This window comes from Bombus pyrosoma, linkage group LG4 (genome assembly GCF_014825855.1).
Source record: "Bombus pyrosoma isolate SC7728 linkage group LG4, ASM1482585v1, whole genome shotgun sequence".
Classification (NCBI taxonomy): domain Eukaryota; kingdom Metazoa; phylum Arthropoda; class Insecta; order Hymenoptera; family Apidae; genus Bombus; species Bombus pyrosoma.
In genome coordinates this window covers 8433095-8457066 of record NC_057773.1, presented here as the reverse complement: position 1 = coordinate 8457066, position 23972 = coordinate 8433095, and the positions used below count along the sequence as shown (strand labels likewise).

At 32.3% G+C, this 23972-nt stretch overlaps 2 protein-coding genes across 2 annotated transcripts; both read right to left on the bottom strand.

The window, feature by feature from the left end:
• Window positions 1-4341: 4341 nt before the first annotated feature.
• LOC122566447 (RNA-binding protein 33-like) lies at window positions 4342-12356 on the bottom strand. Its single transcript, XM_043723662.1, has 6 exons — window positions 12345-12356; window positions 7667-7796; window positions 6712-6969; window positions 6188-6458; window positions 5428-5769; window positions 4342-5002 (listed from the first exon to the last, which is right to left on the bottom strand). The coding sequence occupies exons 1-6, from the start codon at window positions 12354-12356 to the stop codon at window positions 4342-4344; spliced, it is 1674 nt and encodes a 557-aa protein (XP_043579597.1).
• A 5725-nt stretch (window positions 12357-18081) lies between these two features.
• LOC122567222 (transcription factor SPT20 homolog) lies at window positions 18082-23104 on the bottom strand. Its single transcript, XM_043725571.1, has 3 exons — window positions 22973-23104; window positions 20684-20786; window positions 18082-20034 (listed from the first exon to the last, which is right to left on the bottom strand). The coding sequence occupies exons 1-3, from the start codon at window positions 22982-22984 to the stop codon at window positions 19061-19063; spliced, it is 1089 nt and encodes a 362-aa protein (XP_043581506.1). The 5' UTR covers window positions 22985-23104; the 3' UTR covers window positions 18082-19060.
• Between the last annotated feature and the right edge of the window lie 868 nt (window positions 23105-23972).

Genomic DNA, 23972 nt, shown 5'->3' with positions numbered 1-23972 from the left:
CAATGTTTATTTGCTACAAAATGTTAATAATTAAGTTTCTCAGAAGACAAAGTGAACAATTTCATTTCTTATACATTTTTGCAATATCGTTACTTACGTACAGGATCAATATTCAATTTTTCAAGAATTAATCATTTATTTCCAAAAATTTATTTATAACCAGGAGATGATATAAATAATAGTAAATTGCAAGGTAGGTTTGGAAAAGCAGTATTTGTCTTCATTTTTCTCTACTTTTTAAATTATGCAACTGACCAATGTGACTTTTGAATGACTGAATTGTTAGTAGCAATTAAAATCGGTATTAATTAGTGTTATACGATGTAGTTTACTTTACTATGTGATTTATGATGAGGAACAAATATCTTTCTTTCCTAATATATACCTACCAACTGTTATTAAAACGCGTTACGAAAAGTTTTTCCCGTGATAATTATATATTCTCAAAGAAATTAGATGCTCACTTTTTCCAATCATATTGGTTCAATGTACAAAGTATTTATTTCTCAATAATTCTGCTTCTTATTAGTGTTGTATCAACTGTAAAAAAATTTTTTTTTTAAATACATATGTACTGCGTAAAATTATTGTACGATCTTCTTAAGAAAAGTGTGATATTAATAAAGCTTTTTGTGTAGTGCTTTCAACAATTTTACTATTAATTATTATTTCGCGCACCACTATGCTTGCCAATAGTGTTCGTAATCGTGTTATGTCCAAAGTAATATCTATCAGTCGTTCGTTCATAAAAATCTAGAGTCACGAGAAAGTTGCTGCCATTAAAATATAAAAGTCATATACAGTTAATGATTATTATTAGCATCTCGCTCGTAATAGCAATTGTGTGGCTGTTGTTTTCGCATTTTGTAGTGCTACTTGGACATGTCATGGGTACTTTTATGGACAGTACGTGGATATTAATATGAACAACTAGTCTGTAATAAATGAGATCTATAAACTCCGTGTTCTAATTATAACATTATAGAAAAAGAAAGATTATTAAACAGCGACAAAGTAGATTACTCAAATTAAACCAGATTCAATGGCAAGCTAAAGAAAGTTACTTGTATTTATGGGTATAGTTCAAATTTGATGTGTCAATATCGTCAATATTAGATTTTGTCAAACAACATTTCCTTCCAAGTGTAGAATAACATTGTTTTTTCGCACTACTTGCTTTTTAAACTTTCTTTTGCCTGCCACTATATAGATATATGTTCCTCAACCGCCAACCAAATCTCAATTTAGATTACATTATCAAAATGTCAGCTCCCTTAAATGAACTTTTCCTGGAAAACTTTCGTTACACCGCTAGGAAACCTGCTTTTCTTGAGTGCGTATTATATCAGAGGTTAATTTAAAGTTACGTAAAAGTCGTTTGATCGGCTTTTCTCTTCGAACGTGATTGACTTTGCTATACTTTGGAATTTACTTGACGGTGATTAACCGAACTGTAAAAAGGAAAAATAATAAAGGGGACTTGGTTTGGCAGAAAAGTCAATAAATCAAATCGATTGGAATAAGAATTAAATTGCTAACTCAAAACAGAGTACAAAATTTATGGAATAATACAAGACTTTTAGTGCCCAGTTCCTACTTACAACATTAATAAGGAAGGAAGCTCAGAAATAGACATTCAAAAATTGTCCATGAATACCCTTGAGATATTAATTATGATATTCAAAAAATGAATTTTTTCATCTACATAAGTGTCAGATATAATTTATATTAATGCTAAGATTGTGAATATATGATTGTGCATCTACTATTAATTTAATAAAACACTACGTAGAAATTTTTATGCACTTCTTGCCTTTATTTTTGTTTTCTGTTTGAGTTTAATTTATTATTGTTTAAGTGCTTTACCAACTTCTAACTTATACCTATTCTTTCCTATTTTTCTCTTGTTTCAACAATAACACATAATTCTGTATCTTAGTATAAGTTATCTCATTAAACATAGGATTAAAACGAAATCGAATAAAATCTATTTCCAGTAAACCAAAAGTTAACATCGACGTAAATATAAGTCACGAATGAATAAAACATGTGCGTAGTAGGTAAAAGACGTATTTCTAGTCACGTAACGGTAAAGCTACCGATTGCAGGAATCGGTCACTTCCGTATTCCTAAGTCGACCGTATTAATATCTCGCATAAAGTGAACCGTTTCTACGGAGACACTTTATAGTCGATAAAAAAAGCCACGATTTAATCGATGACTGAACAACTTGCTCGCGGAAACAATTGACCTTAATGTTCTACATTCACCGTTCCACTTCTTGTCTAATCTATCTCTATGCAAAACGTTCCAATTTTATTCACTAATAATTAAACATCATTATGTATGTGAATAATAAATGTGCTACTTTGTGTCTGTTTTATTCTTAAAAATTGGAGGTCAAAAAGATTAACTTGATTAAATCGCGAGGATGATTGGGTTAACTAGATTACACGTTCGATGGAAAATCTTCGAGTGAAAGTGGATCATATGCGAAACCAGATATATGAAACCTCGTGCGATTTGGCGCATCTAAATATAATTCCTGTAGTAAACTTGATCATCATTATTTAAAGTAATCTTTAAAATGCGTTACATTATACATTCGTAAGTATAATATTATGATAGACGATTGAATAACTATCTGTCCATGTTTTTAATTATATGTACTATATCTTATGTATTACAGTATAATTAAATTTACAAGGATTCATGTTTGTAAACTTGACCACGAAATTCATTTCATTCGTTTCATTCGCGTACAATTATAATCTAAATGATTGGCCAGTCACATCGATTGAAACAATTAATTGAAATACATTTGAGTGAAAAATGTTTTATTAGAAAACGTTGAAATATAAAAACTATAAAAACAGGCAAGCTTATTGAATAATGATCGTTGAATTTATTCACAATAATTATCGTTAATCGAAGACCGCGTATTTATGCGTTAAATCGCAATGCAATAGGTCCTTAAAGGAATTCACAATACGGCGCTCTACTTTCATTTTTTCTTCTTTCACCGGAAATTGCATATAACAGGGAACTGCGTATATTCCGCTTATATTTCCGCATGTAAAAATTGATGGAGCACCAAATGACTTCCGTTATAGCAATACTTTTCTTTCATTGCATTTCATGGTTGTTACAAATTACTATTGAGTGTTCTGACGTCGTTACACGAAAGAGAAACGTCGAATATTTTGTGATGCAGTGTTCGATTTCTATAGGTGAAATTTAGGTACATCTAAAATTTCAATACAATATGTTAAAAATACATATCACCGACCACAATTACTAACTGCGGATATTTATGCATTTAGGAGAATTAAAAAATTCAAAAATGCAGAGAATATTATGCGAAAAAATATACAAATATTTAAAAAATATACAAGATTCTTTAAAATATTATTTGACTGTATTTATGTATTGTTTACTCAAATGTGGTCATAAAAATACGAATTTGCATAAACAAGCGCAGTCTACTAATTACATAAGTAACAAAATGGAAAACAATATCGTATGTTGAAATAAATATTACTTCGAGTATAGCAAACTGTAAAAGCAAGCAAAAAGCTCCGTCCTTCGACGAGTAAATATGTATTCATTGCTGCTATTGTTATAAATGTCTAATTAAATAAAATTTGACAAAAAATGTTAGTATAAATACTGTAACTTTTTAATTATTAAAAATAATTAAAGATATACTATTTTCAATGAGTATAAAAGAAAACTTTTCTGAAACAAAAACGAATTACATTCTTAACATGTAGAATATAATATTATCTGAGTATTTCAGTTCACGAGTAACTTAAGTATATAAAATAAAATGCAATCGCAGCGACAGCGTTGATTTCTCTGTAATTGCATATCACGTGAAACGAATCTGACATTGATAAAAATATTGTCGCGGCAAAATAAACTTTTCTTACACAACCAAAGAATTAAAAACGCTTAATTTAAAGTTGAATCGGAATTCAATTTAAAATTCAATTCTGAGTCAATCGAAAATATCAATTCCAACCAATTCCAATTTTTATAATAACTGTTATCAAACAATTAACACTTAAATCAACAGAATAAACGTTTTCATTCTTTCAACATAAATTCGAAATTAATAATGAAACTTCAACGGAATAACAAATAAATTGATATCAAGTACCTTAACTCTATCTTTGTAATCGCACCGAAAATCTAGAATCCATCGGCGACAATCTCTTCCAACGTGCGAAACGTAAAGACATCGATCCAAATAATTGAAACGATCGATTAAAAATAAAACGGAATATCGAAACAAAAGCAAATATAAAAGATACGAATTAATTGAACCAACGATTATCTTCAATATTGTCTTTCGGTAACAGGACGAACTCCATGCTCAGGTTCTTGTGCTCCAAATTGAGCCTGAGTGTACTGTGACTGCGATGTATAGACTTGGCTATATCCACTTGATTGACCTTGGTACGCGTCTGGTGATTGAATCTGGCTTTGATATTGGTTTTGATCTTGATACTGATTTTGACTTTGATATTGATTTTGTTCTTGATATTGACTCTGTCCTTGATATTGACTTTGACTTTGATATTGATTTGGAGGTTGATATTGAACTTCCGGAGCGCCAGTAGGTTTAATTGGCTGAGGCACGTATGGCTTGTCAAGACGATAATCGATCTGATTAGCAATAATGTTATAAGGAATTTGTGCTTGGTATTTCAATAAACTCTGAATTTGACCAGGAACATTGGTGGAATATTGTGGTACTGGTTCAGCTGGTAATTGTTGCGGTCGTAGCTGTCGTTGATGTGGAGCTTGTCTTCTTGGTCTAGAATACGCCGAACCTGATTGCGGATCTTGTGGTGGACCTCGTATTCGTTGTGGGGCAGGCGCGACCACTGGTGGTACTGTGTGTACGGTAGGAGATGTCGGTTGCTGTCTTAAAAGATCTTGGTAGTAGTTACGGACCTGCTCTACTTGCATTTGGGCGGCTGGCTCCGGATTAAATCTAAAAGTTAATTCTTTCGTAAAACTATTAATTCTTTTATTACTGGTTTAATTTAATGGTGATTAAATTCAGAGTTATTATTCAAGAGTAATAACTCTTGAATAATAAAGTATATATAAATAAGTATTGAACAAGAAAGTATATAAAAATTCAACATAATTTAATTTGTAATTATTAACTAAAATTTTGGACGAAAGGTAATCAATTGAATTTATTCGCCATTAAAGAGGGTGACTATAGGCACCGGTTAGAACTTCGCATCAGTCAACTAGTCCAGTTGTATGTAGGATAATATGATATCACTAGGCTAACTGACATATTTTTTTATAATTATCCTATATACAATACAATGATATACAACGATAATCAATGAATCCTAGTATTAAATAACATGGATAATTTTACTAGTTAAATATTCAATTTACCTGTATTGTTCAGGAATTAAGTTGACATACGGAGTTTCGGCCTGGTATTTCAACAGTTGTTGAAGCTGAGGCGGTAGATTAGGATTATATTTAATTTGAGGTTCAGCCGGTGGTTGCGGAAGTCTGCGGTGCTGCTGTTGCGGTGCAGCTTCCGGTCTGTGTTGTGGCGCCTGTCGCCTATGTCTAGGCGGACCACGTGGTTTCCCACGATAAGCTGGTCGTCGTGGTGAAGGGGCCGGTTCTTCTTGGGCTTCAGGTTGATACCGAGGTTGATACTCAGGTTGAAACTCAGGTTGATACTCAGGTCGTTGATTACCTTGTGATGCTAACAAATTTTCATATCTACAAAAAAAATTACAATGTTATATATGTATATAGATCACAACTTTCTTTTGTTTATTTCATCTCCTTATTTATTTCGTGTTTAAAAAAAATTAAATAAAATGTTTCGATTATACCAAATTCAATACGTCAACAAATAATACTAGAGATCATTCTACTAAGATACTGTTAAGGTTCTATTATATCATCAAACTGGATTGAGATAAGTAATATTATATCACTGTATTACATTGAGATACTATTATATCACATTAACATACTATTACATAATTACATTGCATGTAAGATAGCTATCCTTATTACGTCATCTAGCAACTGATAATACTTTATATAACTGTGTTTAATATTCACAGTACTAGTTCTAGATCTTGTTGGAGAAATTAAAAAGTATTACTTTATTATGTAATACAAACATTACCTATACGGTTCAGGAATGATATTAACGTATGGAAGTTGTGCTTGCAATTGGAGAAGCTGCTTGATTTGCGTAGGTGCATTATCCAAAGGCCTCGACTGTTGTAAAGCAAATGGTTCGGGTTGTGGTGGTGGTTGCGGTTGCCTTGGTGCATGAGCCCTTTGCCGTTGTGGCGCTCTTGGTGCACTTGCGATTGCAGCTTCCGAGTATTGTGCTGTCTGTTGTGCCCTTGGTTGTGGTTGCCGATCAAATGATCTCCAGTTCACTCTTAGTCCTTTCAAGCAGAAAAGGAATTTAATTTTTGTCTTATTCAGAAGACATTATGCATCGTTGCTTCCGTGTGTTAAATTGAAATTAACTTATTCAATTTTCAATAAATTATAAAAAACGACTATCATAAAATAAAAATTTTCATAAAATTTATATTTTACGAAAAACTATGATTGTTTTAATTATTGTGACAGTGGAAATGAATACAACAATTATCAAGTATAAATATGAAGGTAGAACGCTATGGATGGACTTACCACTGGGATCATTGTACTGAAGAGATTTCGCAGACCCTGAATTACCATCGTAGGAGCCTTGAATAATTGAATGACTATGCCCATCCGTTGATCCTTGGATGTTATATGACCCTGCACTAGGTCCTTGTACATTGTAGCTTTCCGCTGGGCCGCGACTGGCACCATGAATTCGAAAATTAGAATGACCATCGCTAGCACCTTGTATTTGAGCGTTACCGTCTGTTGCGCCTGTAATACTAAAGCCACCTTCGTTTGATTCTGTAAAATAAAGGGTTAAACATGGTAAATTATATGTTAAAATTTGAATAAATTAAGTTAGAGAGATCATTACTTGCTTCATACATGTAATATTGTTGCACGAATATTATTAGAAAAGTATTTAATACTTGTGTATGTCTTTATTATCAACTTGAAAATTTGTATTCTTATAAAGTAATTCCTTAGTTAATATTTTAAAATTCAATGAGATATTATTTTACGAAATTATTTCAGTACATTTTTATACGATTAATTCCAAACAAGGAAAGACAAAGAGTAAGGCAATTACTTTCGCAGATTATTTTTGCAGATATATTTCCAAACTATTTTTGCAAGTATTCACTTCGTATCAGAATTTTCCAGAAAGATTTGTAGTAATAATAATTATTAAATTGAATCAATAAATATATGTACGTACGCTTTTAATTCAAATATATAAAGATGTTCATTTCATTAAAAATTAGAAGAACATATTCATTAAAAAAACAGCTTATTTGAAACACGATAGAGTTTAATTTGCGAAATATGTCCAAACTACAATACAAATGTTAAAGTACTTCGACAATGGTTTAACAAACGATGTTGGGCAAATCTGATCGTAAATTTGTATCAGCCGGAAAAATAGAGCAATGAATTATGCAGAAAGATTTTTATTCTCATGGTAGTAGTAGGTATCGATATCTTATCTGCTTTCTACCATTTTGATCTGTGTATTGGATTCCTTTCCCTTCCTCTATTCGTAAACCCTGGGCGACTCGATTCCCGTCACTGGGTCCTTGTATCGAGAATTGTGCCAAGCACGCTGGAACTGTTAGTAACAAAAGAACCTACAAAAAGATTATAAATACAAGTTAATTATTTCGTCCTTGTATGGTCAGCATTTATTTCTTTATTGAAATTCACCTATTTTTAATTTTATTTTATTGTAATATGAAAATACTTCTAAATATCAAGAAGTGCTAATTGAACGTATTCAGTAGCAACCTATTAATTAAGCGTTTATTAAGCGTTTCCTGCTATCCGAAAAAGGGTTGTATTACACAACGATTCAAGAGCCGTATACTTTCTAATTACAGTGTTTAAGGTATTCTAAACAAAGTTCAAACGACGTACCAACGCAATATTGAGTTTTTCATTCCTTCACCGGTATAGATCAGTTAATTATAATATTATTATTAATAGATACATTCATTGGAAGAAATAAATAAATTTTCTTATTGATGATGATTTGTACTGAGTATAATTATTGCCAAAATTATCAATGATCATTTTTAGGAATATCGTAGATAACTTTCAACTCGAGCGATTCGAAAAGGAACTTCGAGGAATTCGTAGATAAATCCTAGATCATTCACAAGATACAAATATCCTTGGCAGTGAAGTGTTTTGTTCTACAAATATTCTCACTGACGCAGTAATATTAAAAGGAGCAATAATAATGAAAAAAATCGAAATAATTCGATTGCGTAACACGAAGTTCTAATCATAGTATTATCTAATATGGTGGAGCTTGGTTCAGTGACAGCTACGATTACGCACTAGTTGGTGTCGTGTATATTTATATGGAATTGCATTTCGAGAGCGGGGCAACGTGACTGCAAGGGAAAGTGAAAATCAAGCTAATAATAAAACATTTCAGGACCATAACGAAAATTAATACATTTGAATGATTCAAGCAACGATTACTCTTATTGAAACTATGCAAATGTCCCAAACGTACAATAATGTATGTACGCACATGTACATATACGTACTATTGCCTCTTACCTACAACCATCGGATAAGGTTAATGCATTCATTAGAGCCCATTAAGTTAATTAAACGAGCTAAATCAAGATTAGTCAAGTTACGTGTCGAATGATTTATCTGGTTTCACAGCATCTCCTGTAATGATATTTTATACATGAAAATGTATACATGAATACACGCATTGTCATCCAATTATGTTAACAGAGAAATCGCATAACGGTTTTAATTTAGAGGTACTTAAAAATATTCTTCTATTTTCTTTTATAATTAACGTGCTAAATAAACAAAAAACACTTCAAGAAAATATTATAAATAAATTTGGATTAAAATATTATTTATCGATAGTAATTCCAACAATTATCGAAATTGTCAAAGCGTTTAACAATAAATTCTTTTTTATACACTTAACAATTAACTTTTTGTACAATTCTATAAGTAACGATATACAACGACTTTGATAAGCAGCTTTGTATCATTGAGATCTATTTTAAGAAAACAGACTAAAGAAATTTTAAGAAATCAACTAAAATTAAAATTTTACAATTTTCCTATTTATTCAAATAATTCTAGTTTTTTAGGGATTCGACAAAAGAATAAAATTCTACTGAAAGCTAAATAGTAACTATAGGAATTATAATCGATAAAAATTACTTTATTAATATTTTGAAAGCACGATGAATAAATAAGTATCGAATGTCCAAGGTTTTAGAAAAATTCCAAGCACATATTATCGTGTGCACCGTTTTCATAAAATTTTCTATCTTAAAGAACCTTACTACGCCAGTCATAAATGGTCTTTACGGTACCAAAGCAGATTTTTCAATATTTCTACTATCTGTAATTAAAGTTTCTGGAGAAAGGTGAATTTTGGTAATTATCAGTTTAATTAGATCTGAACCCGATAAAATGCCGGTTTCCAGAGGGGAAAGTTTTGCGTGTCTTCGATTAGCAACAGCAATTTCTGTAATCGGGAAAAGGCGACGAGTTGCTATGCCTTTCCTTCGAGCATTCCACTCGCAAGAAAAAGGAACGAAATCTATCTGGAAACCGGGACTAAGGCAGTACAGCGCGCAACTATCGAGCACAGCATTGCAAGAATTACACGCTCGCCGGTAGAAAGTGAAATATAAATTAACCGGCAGGACACGCCTGCTTCGATTATCCGTGCAAGAAAAAAGGATCTGCGCTACGAGTTCAACTTGTCTAGAAGCGACTCCCTGTCAAGCAAATATTAAAAAGTCGAACGCGACGCAGAATATTAAATTTTTCAGGTCAACGTTCTCATCAAGATTATTACTTTCCTCGTATAATTTTAATTAAAACAATTGATACAAGTTCTTGTTCCATTTCATTGTTTCTTCCTTAACGTTCTATATAAGCCACAATAAGAAAACGAATTAAATTTTTAAAATCAATTATCAGTATCGTGCAGAATATTTTCAACTTTAAATAGGATAGTTAAATATCGTTAATATAATATAATTATAAAAATAGATAGAATAGTAAATGTAAAATAATAGAATTGTAGAAAATATAGAATAATAAATGTAATATGTTATAAACAAAGATAAGGGATTATTATTATTATTGTTATTATTATCTAGGATTATTGCACATGTTTTATAAATTTTTATTTATTTTCTAAAAATCGGCATGTGATATTTTAAATAAGCTGGGAGATATTGTATCGGGTATTTCTTGATTTTCAATTTAGAATGGGAGAAAGTCTTGTCACTTTTACTAACGACATTAAAATATGTATGTGCTCTGTTTTTGTCCTAATTGTCATGTAAGTGTAAGACATGGTATCTAGTAAAGCAGACAAAAGAATTAAAACTATAAATGGTATAGGATACAGAACTGTAGTTACTTCTTATGGAACTTTCATTCTGCACGTGACTGTGAGAAGGAAACTAAAAACAGTACAAACGCGAACAAGATTATCTTTCAAGTTTACTATCATTATCTTTTTGGCTTTCTTCGAACTATCATTCGAAGCAAATTAACTGTGAAATTTATAAAATCAATCTTCGTTAACAAAATAATATCTAAACCATGTATACCTTTTATTGCACAGAATCAAAACTTTTATGTAAATTTTTTCATTTCAATACTTTCTTATTTACTAAGATAAATGAATATAATATGTTGTTTATATTTCGACAAGCAATTAATTTAACGACAAATCAATTTTTTTAAGTATTATTTAAGAAATATTAAATTAGAAACGTATGATATACAGCAGCAAGCTGTAAATAAACAAAGAAATGCTTATTCATAAATTCAACATTATATTATGAACACTTCTATTTTTAGTTTTGTTATAATTGGAATTTATGCTCCAAAAAATTCTCATTATCTATTTTTTTCTAAGTATCTCAGATTTTCTCGATAAACATCAAAACAATTATCTTACTCGATTATCGTAAACCGATTATTACAACAATTCTCGGCGCAACATAAATAATATTATGGTCATGTTCAGCCGTTACACTCGTAAAATGGGAAAGCGTGACATTTCGAAGAGAACCATGTCTTCTTAACCATGGATAAATAAATTTATGTACCCATTTCTTGTCTGAGAAATTACTTACAATGTAATTATAATGACAGGCTGTGAATCTCTCGCAAAAACCATACATTCCAGTTATGTATTTTAATATAAACTTAGTTTGTCATATTTTTGATGGCATAGTTTTACATGGCACAGTTATAATTTTAATTATTATACAAAGATGTAAGATAACATCTTTCCGCAAAATGAAATGATTAATGTTTCTTATTATTTAATAAAATGAAATTAGATTTGTTACTGTAAGATCAATGTCACTGTAAATTATTATAAAGCTCTTAGTCAAGGAAATTTTGAAGTCAAACTTGTCTTTAACACAATAGTGCCCTAGATTCATAAAAATACTCCTCTTCTAAAGCATTAACTATACGCTTATCTATATTCTAGATTATATTATAATTTCTAAGTGACCCATAATCTACACCATAATTACAATTAAGATCTGCATCTCTTGCATCTAATTTCTACCCTATCTGTTTTTCTCTCAAAATGATCATAAAATTATTATTGCTACATTAAATTCAATTCTTATCTTCAGCATCAGGTAAACGTAATACAAAGGTAATTTCACCCCGAAATAATTTCACGACCAATTTCACGGCACAAACGCGATGACTTTCCTTTCGGCAAATAACCCGTGCTCAGTATAATTAATCCACGATGCGTAAACTCGTATACCGTTTTACGAACGTGTTACGGAAACGCGCGTCGATGTGGGACATCTCGTGGTAATTAACCGCACGCGACACGTTTAGTTCTGCTACATTCCAATTTTCAAACCTTAGACACCTATTACACGTAAGTCTAAATTTTCCTTCGCATATTACATACTTCGAATATGAATTACAAACAAAATAAAGCGAGGTAGAGGGATAAAATAAAATCATTAAATAATTCCCTTCGTCCGAATGAGAATTTACTAATCATGGAGCAAAAATTCTATCATCAAGAAATTAAATTCATCTTATTTTCAATTTAAAAGAAAATTGAAATGAAATGGAATTGGTTTAGATGGTTAGTAAGCGTATAAAAGATACGGAAAAGAGTTACTTACGAGCAAATTCATGGCGAGAAAGCAAGCTGCTCGATGCGTTCAAGGGTGGAGTGTATCTGAGGCGGCCGCGCGGTCACCGGAACAACTTTATATGCGGCTACGTAAAAGGCGCCTTTCGGCGACGGGGATGTGACTTCTCGTGCCACCTCCACCAGCCCCCGGTTTTATCGCCTCTTTGGATTACCGTTCCACGGAACTGGCTTTTCAATTCGCGTACTACCTTTTCCCGCGGTTCCCATCAGCTAGTCTCACTACCAACAGCGATGGTTCCTCTATGCAAAACAGGATAACAGTTATGGTCGACTACTACATATTTCGCTATTGATGCGTTGTTGTGATACAGGAAATATTGTAACAGGAAATGTTTTAATTACTCTAGAGAGATTCGCTCCAGCTGTCAAATAATAGAATAAGTAGGTACTATATTTTGAATGTTTTGCATATTTGATGCATACTAACAATAAGCATTTTTGCCTCTTTAAATTTGCCACAAATGCATAAACATGCAGTCCAATTATAAATGGATTTATAATTTATTTATTATTATGAATTGCATTTATAATGGATTTATATTGAATACGATAATAAATATTTTTTTAATACATTTTTAAATACATAGAATATATGACATTTAGAAACAGTGTAGGATTTATAATATTGATATAAATAATGATAATGTGGATAAACAACACGGAAGAAATTTCTTTTACTTCCCCCTCATTACGCATACATATTAAAATCTGTAGAGATATAATTTTGCTTTGTTATCATTAATTCTCTGAAATAGCTTAATAATAACAGTAAATAATTAATTATTTCTTAAAATCATTTTAGCTACTGATCTAGATAAAATACTAGTTTAACACGTGTAAATAATTTAATTAAAATTGTAATTATATTGTTTTCATCGTTCTTACTATATCAATTATACTAATCTATATCAAGATATAAAAGAAGATTATGTGGTCATTACCGATCATGTTAAAATTTTATCTTTCATCTGTTAACTTCCTTGTAATTCTACCATATTTCTTCTGACGTGATAACAAAATTGTGCATTTTGATTATATCTTTCATCAATGTTTATTTTCTCCCTAACACTTTAAGAAATTACATTGAACTGTTGCATTCCTAAGCCATGTGCACTTCAACAGCTAACAAGTGTTACGAAGCTCACGTCGTCGTAAGTACATTTACAAGCTATGGTTTCTCGTTTCAAGTGAAGGAGTACTCGATTGCATAGTTAGAAAATGCTGAAGTCGTCGACAAGGAATGGAATTTAAAGACACGTTTCCCAGATAGCGACCACTCAAAGGTTACTATGTAACTTAAGTAATCATTGCAAACAAAGAAAATAAGACAACAAGCAATAAAGAGAAAAATAAGACAAATACGCATCATTTTTGTTCTTTATAGAAGAACAATCTTACAATTCAGTGTACCATTAAGCAACCCCATGTTATTAAATCTATTTCTTTCTGAACTTTAGTATTAAATATGTATTTTTGTTATCCTCCAAAATATCTCAAAAGTATTCATTGTTAGAATATAAATAACACTATTTTCTATATAATTTTATGAATTTACCATTTATTTTTTTACTATAACAGGCTTATACCTCTTAAAGTAGCTAAACTAACAAGTCATAGCCCATTTCAATTATGTCGCATTAAAGTACGCTTCTTTAACCACCAAATAAAAAATGGAAAATCAACAAAAACAGACTCGTGCCTTTTCGGTATAGTCTCCATATGTGTCTCACATTCAGCAGTCCAAAAGAAATTCACCTTCTCTCCATACTAGAAACTACGAGAGGCAAAAAGAAATAGCAGAATAACGTCGTAAATGGCATCTCAACGCATCGAAAAAGATAAAGAGCGAATATTAAGCAAGACTGGTAGAATACAAGTTAATTGTCCAAAGGAATTTTTATTTAGAAACAGATTAGAAACATCTACTACAAGCGCTATCACAAAGCACATAAAATCTTAAAATCTAAAATTCATGTATTTTTTGATGCAATTAACGATATAGGACATCTGCTCAAATTCTATATTCACATAATGTTCTCATATATGTACAAGTGCTCTTATAGAGCACCCATGAAGAATAGGATTCTACTTAGAATTCTATATTTACTGTATTATTGCTTCATGTAGTAGAGTCGCCTTTTTATTAAACACTTCGTTGAACAAATTATCCGAAAAGTTGATGGTCGCGACAAGCAGTTTCCATAAAACCTTACGTAACGCGTGACAGCAGGTATTTATCTTCGTATTCAAGAATAAATTCCAGCCTCTATATTGACTATTAGCTTCTGTAGTGAATCTGTGACTAACTCTAACAATTTGTTTATCCTAGTATTCTAACTTAATCGTTTGGTATTCATGAAAATAAGCAACATGCAATTATAGTAAAACTCTTCTTCGGCTCAACTTCATTGAAACACGATCGTAAGATACATGTGTACGTATTTGCATCAGATTAAATAAGAAATAAATAAACCTTCACGGCATAAAATGAATGAGAAAGTACTTAAGGAAGTCGTAAAGTCACAAATTACCAACTCAGCATGATCACGTACTAGTACAAGATATTCCGTGCAACATGTTTTTTACGTTTCAAACAATGTACTGCAGTCTTGTTAAAGTGTATCGTATCATATCGAAGATTTTATTCTCCTTATTCAATCTTGCCGGAAGAGAATGGAAGGATCCGAACAAAATACGAAAAGCAAGAGGAAAGCATAATACAATCACGTTTCACGTATCAAGTCACGCTGATCCCATCGATTTCCTGTTCTCGCAGGGTCTAGAATGAAACCAAATATCTCATGATTCACGGTTCTCTGTAGTTCCTTGTAAATTAAACGCACATCTATTTGAACAATTTGAAATTAATGCTTTACTAAAATACTGAAACATTAGCAGACTACTAAAAAATATTATTACTAGTGAAATTGTACAAGTTGCAAGATACACGTTATTGTAGTACCGATAAATTCTCTTACACAACGATAAACAGCTTGGTAATAAAACACATGAAATTCTAAAACTATATTTTATCAATCACAAATCAATTGATTCCTCTACTTCGTTTGAAGTTGTAAAGTTATAAAAGAGAAATCTACCATTTATTATTTGTGATCTGTCAATTCTTCAATATTATTAGTTGATAAATCATTCAGGGAAAAATGCAAATTGCGCACTCTAAGAAAGTGCAAAAACTGAAAACGATTATCCTTTCGCGCATCACTAAGATAAATTCTAATTTATTAAACATATTTCCTACTTCATCGAATGAATCAGTTAGGCGAAGGGATTAATTGCCATGTCTTTGTCCGTTGCAAAACTTCCGGTCTTACGGTGTTGCACCACTTGCAAACAAGGTGAGACCTTTTTAATTACAGGTAGCCTGGACTAAACTGAACCGAACTCATGACGTCGTTCTCCTCAGTTCATATATTTTCTCGCACGTTGAGAATTTTACGAGAAACTTGTGTTGCTAGGTTTCATAATGAAAGTGACAGCATTTCTCTGAACAAGGAAGAGCATGTAAATCGGTCTCGTGGCCTTCACGCTTCGTGAACGGATTCGCGTTGCTCTCGACAATTGCGATTACACTCATACAAGCGTTCACCGTACCCCGCTGCGCTGCAACTTTCGTTTTTCCACTGACCACAGACACAAATGCATAATTCACCAGCGTGTCTTCGAGTTCGTCGATCTGAGAAAAGGTCGATGAAATTATAATCATTATAATTTCGTCCGTGTAACAAATAACGAGGGTAACAGATAGATAAATTATAATTTGCTGAGTGATGAGAGGATTTATTCAACATCGAGGTCGATGGTTACGTGGTGTACTTCATTATATGTTTTAAGTTTAATTATATGTTTGCAATTTTTTTTTAAGATGTGTTTGATCAATAATGGGAGTGCTATATTTGATTGTATATAGTATTTGCATGTCATGAAAATTTTGGAACATATTCTTGGCTTATTGTTATCACCAAATCTTCAATCGTCATTTTATTTTTATACAACAATGTATAACAAATGTTTATAATTTAAAGAAATGATCTATTTTTATTCTTCTATTATCATATCGAAAATTATTTATTACACGAAAACATCTGTTAATTGTTGCATTGCTAGTCTTTATTTGAAATTCGGACGAACATGAAGCGTCGTAATTAAATTCAGATTCAAATATTTACTTTTAAATAGTTTGAAATTCATTGAAACTTTGATTAACAAGAATTTGATGATCGAAACTTTGATTACATTATTAAAAGCACTAGTATTATTTTACGATAATAAAAAAAGAGCCACTGAGATATATTACAATTATTAACAGTAGAAAACGTTCAAACGTGAAACTTTCAGAAATATTATTATAGAATTATTGGTTACGTTTCTGCTACTTATCTCTCCTGTAATTCAATTGTGTTTTAGTTGCGAAATCTAATGAAATAAATTCAGCTTTCGATTACCACTTTAATTACGACACGTACGAATCCACGGAGTATCATATTCCTCATGTTTGGAAAAATTCACACTCCACTTCAAATAGTTTACAATAGATACGATAAAATAAAACGCAACATACAGAAACCTAAGAAAACAATTAATATATTCCGTCAGAGAATCTACGATACAAAAATTTCAATTGCTTTCCTAATAAAAAAAAAAAAAAAAAAAAAGGAAACTATTGCAATTCTACGTGATTTCACCAAATTCCAATCGGAAAAAGAAAAGTCTTCTAATTAGAACATTCGTTACGCGCAGATATTTCCACTTCTTTATCTAATTAACGAACCGACATCGAGGCCAAGAATTACGTATCATTATTTCCTTACACTGTTCATAAGCTCCAGAAGCTTAAAGTCCGAGGTTCTATCCAGATATCATCTGATATCTCAAGAAATATCGGTACGATAGATCCTGTGATCATCGATGCAAACAAATCGTTTGTATTTATTTTCCATCTGGCGATCAACGTTCGATATCACGTATCACTTTCTATAATCGTGGTTCGAGCACGCGTCTTTATTAGAAAGGTGGAAACCATCTGACTTTCTACGTTACACTTAATGAGAGCAGATTTATTAACGAGTAGCCGAGCAGATCGGCAATACCCGCGAAAATATTCTTCCTTGAGCTACGATCTTAATAAATTCCGCTCGGAAGCGGTTCTCGAGAGATCGATAACCATTTCGTAATCACGGTCGAGTTACTTTTACGCCGGAAGTTCCGTTCACGCCACGTCCATTCGCTCGCGCGGACACGCGAGAAACGTTTTCATGGAAACGAAGAATGATTTCCACTTCAGTATGGGAAAACGTTCCAGCACGATAAAACGAAGGACTTGGTGGGATAGAAAGTATCCGAGCAAAGCTGCTTTCTTTTATTTTAACCCTGCTACATCCTTTAGATCACTTTCGATAGAATCGCGTTTTTCTATAGTTAAATGGTTTATTAAATGTCAGGAAAATATGAAAAAATAATTTTGCGTTTTTGGGTATCTTGTTTCAACTGTACACTAGAGATTGTTTTAGAACTAAAAGATTCAAGGACTACGGTAAGGTTAATAAACATACAGTTCTCGTATAAAAGTAAGATTGTACTTGTTATTTTCTGTTTACAATCAATTGTAATTAATGAATTATAGTTGTTAAATTAGTGTGATTTGTGTAGCGACACAGATTACGTAGAGATTAATTCTTTTAGTTGGAATGTAAAGAAGGTCTGAAAAAGTATTTACTTCTAAAAGTAATTAATTTTATACTATACATATGGTTATATTTCTTGTCCTAAACGTACAGTAAAATTTAAAATTTAAAATCGAAGAATTAACAAATAATCGTATCTATTTAAAGCTATAGAAAAGAACAAAAAAAGATGTTAAAGTTGAAAGTTAGAATTACCAGAGTACACTTCGTTATTTAGCCAGAAAGTGTAAACCTTTCTTTGTTTTTTAACGCGTCAAGACGAAGAATATTAATCTTCAGCAGTTTTTCTGTGCGACGGAGAAAATCGAAGGTTTGAGAAAAATATTCTAATTTAATTTAGCAACTTATTTTATCAGAAGTAACGAATAACTTTGAAAACAAGCGTGATCAAAAATATTCTGTAATCTTTTCAAAACAATATCTTTTCATAACTCTATTTAAAGATTATATAAAAAATACAGAACGTTTCATTAATACGAACATTTGTTCTGAATATGTTCATGAAAATTCTAAAATGAGATTGTAAGTAAATTTATAAAAGTTATAAATAATTATTACTAAAAATTTGTAGCGATAAAAAATAATTCAAAGTAGAAATATGAAAACAATGAAATAAGTTATTCAAATTCACTGTATACCAACGGAAAAGTAAGATTTCCGAATCTTCGTTTCATGCTAAATTCAACAAAATATCCAATTTTATTCCAGATTTTAAATGAATAAAAATTAAAATAATTAAATAGATGCGAAAATAAAATAAGAGCAAAAATAGTTTGTTGCCTGATTTCCTCCAACACTGAATTCAAACTAAATCTAAACAATCACAAAATCCAACATACTAACTACAAGTAGCTCTAAACCCCAAATTCCATCCCCAGATACCCTTTCCTCAAATCCCTCAATCCTCCCCAACCGCCAATCTCAACGCGTCGATCCATCAAATAAACCAAATAAACTCCACCTGTTTCATATTTCAGCCCTCTCAATGCCTGTGACTTTCTTCAACAGGCTTAGTCGTCCCATAGTCGCCTTCGTACTGATCGTTATTCACGTAATAAACCTTGCTTCGATACCGATATGGCCCTTTGGTCTCAGCTGGAAACGGTTTCGGTACGAACAACGACTTTGGTTTGTATGAAATACTATTCGCGATAACTTCGTATGGTAACCGTGCCTGATACTGCAACAATTGTTGGATCTGCATTGGCATGTTTTTGTCGATGACCAATTTTTGAGGAATTGGCGGCGGTAGCCTCTCGACTGGCACTGATATGTGTTCCACTTGTGGCTCCTGTTGCTCTCGTTGCTCGTAGTCCTCTTTGTACACTATTTTGCCTTGCAAACTTCTATCTGCGTAGTCTCTTCTGGATTTCTGCTGCTCCTCTTGTTCATAATTCTCTTGTTCGTATTGAGAAATGCCAGCATTTGCTGGTTGCTGATCGTATTGTTGAGCAATTGGAGCATTGGATGGATAATCGAAAGAGGCTGAGTCAGGGTGGACACTTTGTGGCTTGAAGTCTTCTAGAATCACTTGTTTCGCCTGAGACGGAGCATTTGAGTATCTGTATTGAACTTGATTGAGATCAGATTGAGGTCCCACCGGAGCTTCAGGATGTGGATAGACTTTGTATTGAAATTGGTTTGGATCTGGTTGTTCTTGTACAGGTTGAGGTTGAGCGAATGTCTTGTATTGTATCTGGTTGGGAATTTGCTGATGTTCCGGTTGAGTTTGATGTTGTAAGTACGATCTATGTTCCAATTGGTCGGGTTCGACTTGCACGAGTTGAGATTGAGATTGTTGCTGACTCACGTGTGATTGTTGAGGATGAACTGATTGTTGAGGATGAGCTGATTGTTGAGGATGAGCTAATTCTTGTTGCTGAGGGATTTGGGAATTTTCTAGGCGAGAATGGAATTGGTTCTGCGCGCCGAAGAACTTCCAATCAACCTTCAGACCTGTAAAGAAGATGCGGGTGGTAATTAGTTTTGGTGGTAACCGGTTTTTGGTTGTGTGATAAGCAATCTGCAGATATTCGCGCAAATGCATATTCTTATAACGACTAAGAAATGAATTAATAACAAACTACATAATTAGCAACAATCAGTATAGATGAATAAATTGTTCAAATAACCTATATATAATAAGATTTACGATATTATTCAGGAAAATAACATTTCATTCGCACCAATCTAATACTACATCTAACACACATAATATATACATATTTAATGTTCAGATCTTCATTAACAATGAATAAAATCTTATACACAAATCATCTTCAATAAAAGACACTTCCTGAATCTAAAATTTTCTAAACCTCTTACGAAAACAATTACATAATCATTACATCAATTATACAATACACGTGGCAAACAAACAATATACAATTACACAACTATCTAGCAATTACTCTATCTCGGTACAATATGTACATTAGTAACACCCAATTAAATTGTTCTAGAACCAAAGACAATCGTCTAAACAACTCAATCACGATCAGTTCGTACCTTCAATCAGGAAAAAGAATTCCGATTCTGACTAGCTGATCTCTATTATTCATAGAAAATATTTAATTGTCCAAGTTTTCAACTCAGCTCTACTCACCATTTGGATCATGGTACTTAATTTGCGCCTGGGGTGTACGAACAGAACGCTGCGCGTTCTTTTCTTGCGCCACCGTCGTCGAAACCAAAACGATAAAGAGAATCTACGAACAGATTGAATCGCCTATAAATTACTGCTTATGAGAAGGCTCCCCACCTTTCCGAAGGTTCTCCATTTCTCTAAGGACGAACGCAACGATGCTGTAATAGGTAATGAGATTCGTTAGAAAGTAAAGTCTTCCTAGACGGTCGTCTTTCTCCGTGGCTCGTTGGAAATCAACGCCACCGACGACGTCTCACCCGGAAGCGAATTCGTACGATCGTTTTGTTCAATAAAACATTTGACTAGCAGGAACGTTTCCGCCTTTGTCCCGCAGTCGCTTTTGTATCAACTCGACTCTGTGCTATACAGAATGATCCACGCGAGGGTCGTTGCAGTCAAACAGTTTCACTTCCTTCTGTGATCGTTCGAAATTATCATAAAGTTAAGACTATGTTCGCCAGCGTTATGAACCGCTCAGAACGACTGTTTAATAACTTTTAACTGTGGGAAATTAAGGCTGACTACGTTTAGGCTCGAATAAACGTTTTCTTTCGTAATATCGATTTGAATATTGGATCGCCGATTAGCCTGAATGAATTATGCATATTCGCGGTTTGGAGTAGTTCAGTTGATGTTGCTACGGAATTTGAAATGTTTCTTGGTTGTGAGAGCCTCAAAAGCTATATAGATTGTTAATTGTAATTTTTCAGATTTTTAATCTTACCTGTCATTCGTTTCATGTTGAACAGTTTGTTTTCTATAATTGAATTTTTTATAGAATTAAATCACATGTAAGTAAAATGTAAGATTTTTATCAATAATTGATATACATATATATCTAAAATTTTACATGATAAATTATATACATATGTGCATACAATTTTGCTCAAAGCTATAAAGTTCATTACTCTTTTAAAAATTATTTTCACTAATAATTATTCTCTTCTAAAATTAATTAACTTAGTTGAAATCAAATTTCACTGTGTAATTTCAGAAAAGAAATCTGTTCGGAAGATCCCACGATCGATTCAAGATCATCATGATTCAAGATTGAATCTCACTCTGTATAAAATTATTAATTTTTAAAATTAGTTTTTCTAAACGAATTTTGTATATATAATAACACGATCATATTTCATGCACACGTATAATAAATTATAACATTTATAATAATATATAATATTATATAGATCATATATATCATAGTATTATATAAAATCAATCTTTATTTCTTTTATTAATACTAAAAACGAGAATTCGTCTAGTTTAGAGTATGAAACATGCATGAGTGAATCGAACCTTGAACTAGCGTAATGCTAAGCCACTACATAATTAATTCACGATTTCTGTTCACGGTTCTGTTTACATGCATGAAACAGAATAGCCGCCAAGAAGAAATTAGAAGAATACATTTTTAGAGAAATAAATTAGAAATAATTAGTTGTAAAAAATGTATCATAAATAATTCAAACTACTCTAATTTACTGTAATTTTCAATTTGAAATAATCTACAACTATTAGAAGATTTGTAATTAACAAGATCCTAAACAGATAAAGTAATAAGGCTTTTAAACTATAAATCAAATTCTGATTTACGTGAGAGGATTCATATGCTTAAAAAAATGTCTGAAAAATTTTAATTTAGCTTACTTACTAGTTTCATTAAATTAATTGAAATTGTCAAAAAATCTACAAATGTGTAAAAAGAAATAACTAAATCGACCGAGCTCTCGGCATTAAACAAACTTTTCTACATAAAACAAACTACCAAATATAAAACTAAATTAAAATAAATTCCTCGATAGAAATAAGTTCTTCGAATGTCACAAACGATAACAACATGAAAAATTCAAGTGACTGTGCCAAGCGTCTACAAAACACAGTTTTGTACCATAATACCGACACAGCTACTTTTCCTACTTGAGCTTATTACGATAAAAAGCAACAAGAAGAGAAGCTACTCGTTCCTGAACACTAACTAGTAGTATTCACTTTTCGTAAACATTCGACTCATCGACTCAACGTATCGGTAAAATCGCGATCCATCACTGACAACCCTTTGCAGCACAAACACACTGCAACTCATACGTGTCACTCACTAAGGACTATCGTAAAGAAACAATATAAATATTCGACACTTGATATGCTGTATCTAACATCGATAGAAAATAGAAGATAAAGTTAAAAAAAAAACTAGGATCACCGTGATACGATTTTGAGCAGAGTCGAAGGGTTTCATGCACTCACTCGAAGTCTCATGGCTGGCTGCGAGAAAATGATGAACGTGGATGCTCGGTTCGCGGGTCTACGAGCGGAAATCAGTCGACGGAGCTACCGTTGCTCTTCTATATACTCGGAGTCGAGCCGGTGTAATTGGTCGGCTAAGCAGACGGCCGGTGACTACCTACTTTTAAAGTAATTCTGCCTCCGGTAACGAGCGAACCACCGAGGCCCTCGGGATATTATCTGGGCCGATTGCAAGAATGCGTCGCTGGCGCAACTTCGTTACAAAGTCGATCTAAGAAGCTGCAGACACTGGGGTGTCCGAGGTTACCGAGATTTCTAACAATAGGGGGAACAATAATGGAGGATCGACGGTAAAGTCTGTCATTGATGATACTTCCAAGAAAGGTAGAGAACTATAGTGGCGAGCAAATTAATTTAACTTAATTTTTAAGAATTTACCCCTCTGTTGCGTTCTTTTGGTCATTTTAAATGCAATATATTATATATAATATTTATATATATTTATATATGTTATATTTTTCTATTTTTAGAAAATCTCTTCGGAAGAATATGATAAAAATTAGAAAAAGAAATGGACAATGTAGCTACTTGGACGTAAGTTATTCGTATCTTTCCTCGACAAACCTAATGTTTCTAATTATAGATAGAAACATAGAGCCATTCTATAAGGGATAAAAAAAAAGAGAATACAGTTCCAAAGACTTTCAAAGTCTCTTTATCTGCGAATCAGAATGTCATGACTCAAGGGAAAAACAAAAGCCATTCCGTCATACGTGTCGTAAGCGACTGCTTTGCATATAGATTGTGCATAACTATGTTTACAAGGTGTAAACGATCTTCCATAATTGGTACGAACAACGTTTATTGGCGGGGCCTAATAATGGCCGCGAAAATATTTACTAAAGCGAAGTAAAAATTTATATTTGCTATCGATAATACGAAGTAGCAAAATATTATCGAGCTTTGATGAAACATTTTCGGATGAAGTAGATGCTATCTG

Excerpts from the sequence above, each read along its gene's own strand:
- LOC122566447 (XM_043723662.1), bottom strand. Across the intron at positions 5,770-6,187 it reads ATCATTCCTGAACCGTATAG|ATATGAAAATTTGTTAGCAT; the intron begins GTAATGTTTGTA and ends TTTTTTTTGTAG. Across the intron at positions 5,003-5,427 it reads TTAATTCCTGAACAATACAG|ATTTAATCCGGAGCCAGCCG; the intron begins GTAAATTGAATA and ends ATTAACTTTTAG.
- LOC122567222 (XM_043725571.1), bottom strand. Across the intron at positions 20,035-20,683 it reads TAAGTACCATGATCCAAATG|GTCTGAAGGTTGATTGGAAG; the intron begins GTGAGTAGAGCT and ends TCTTCTTTACAG.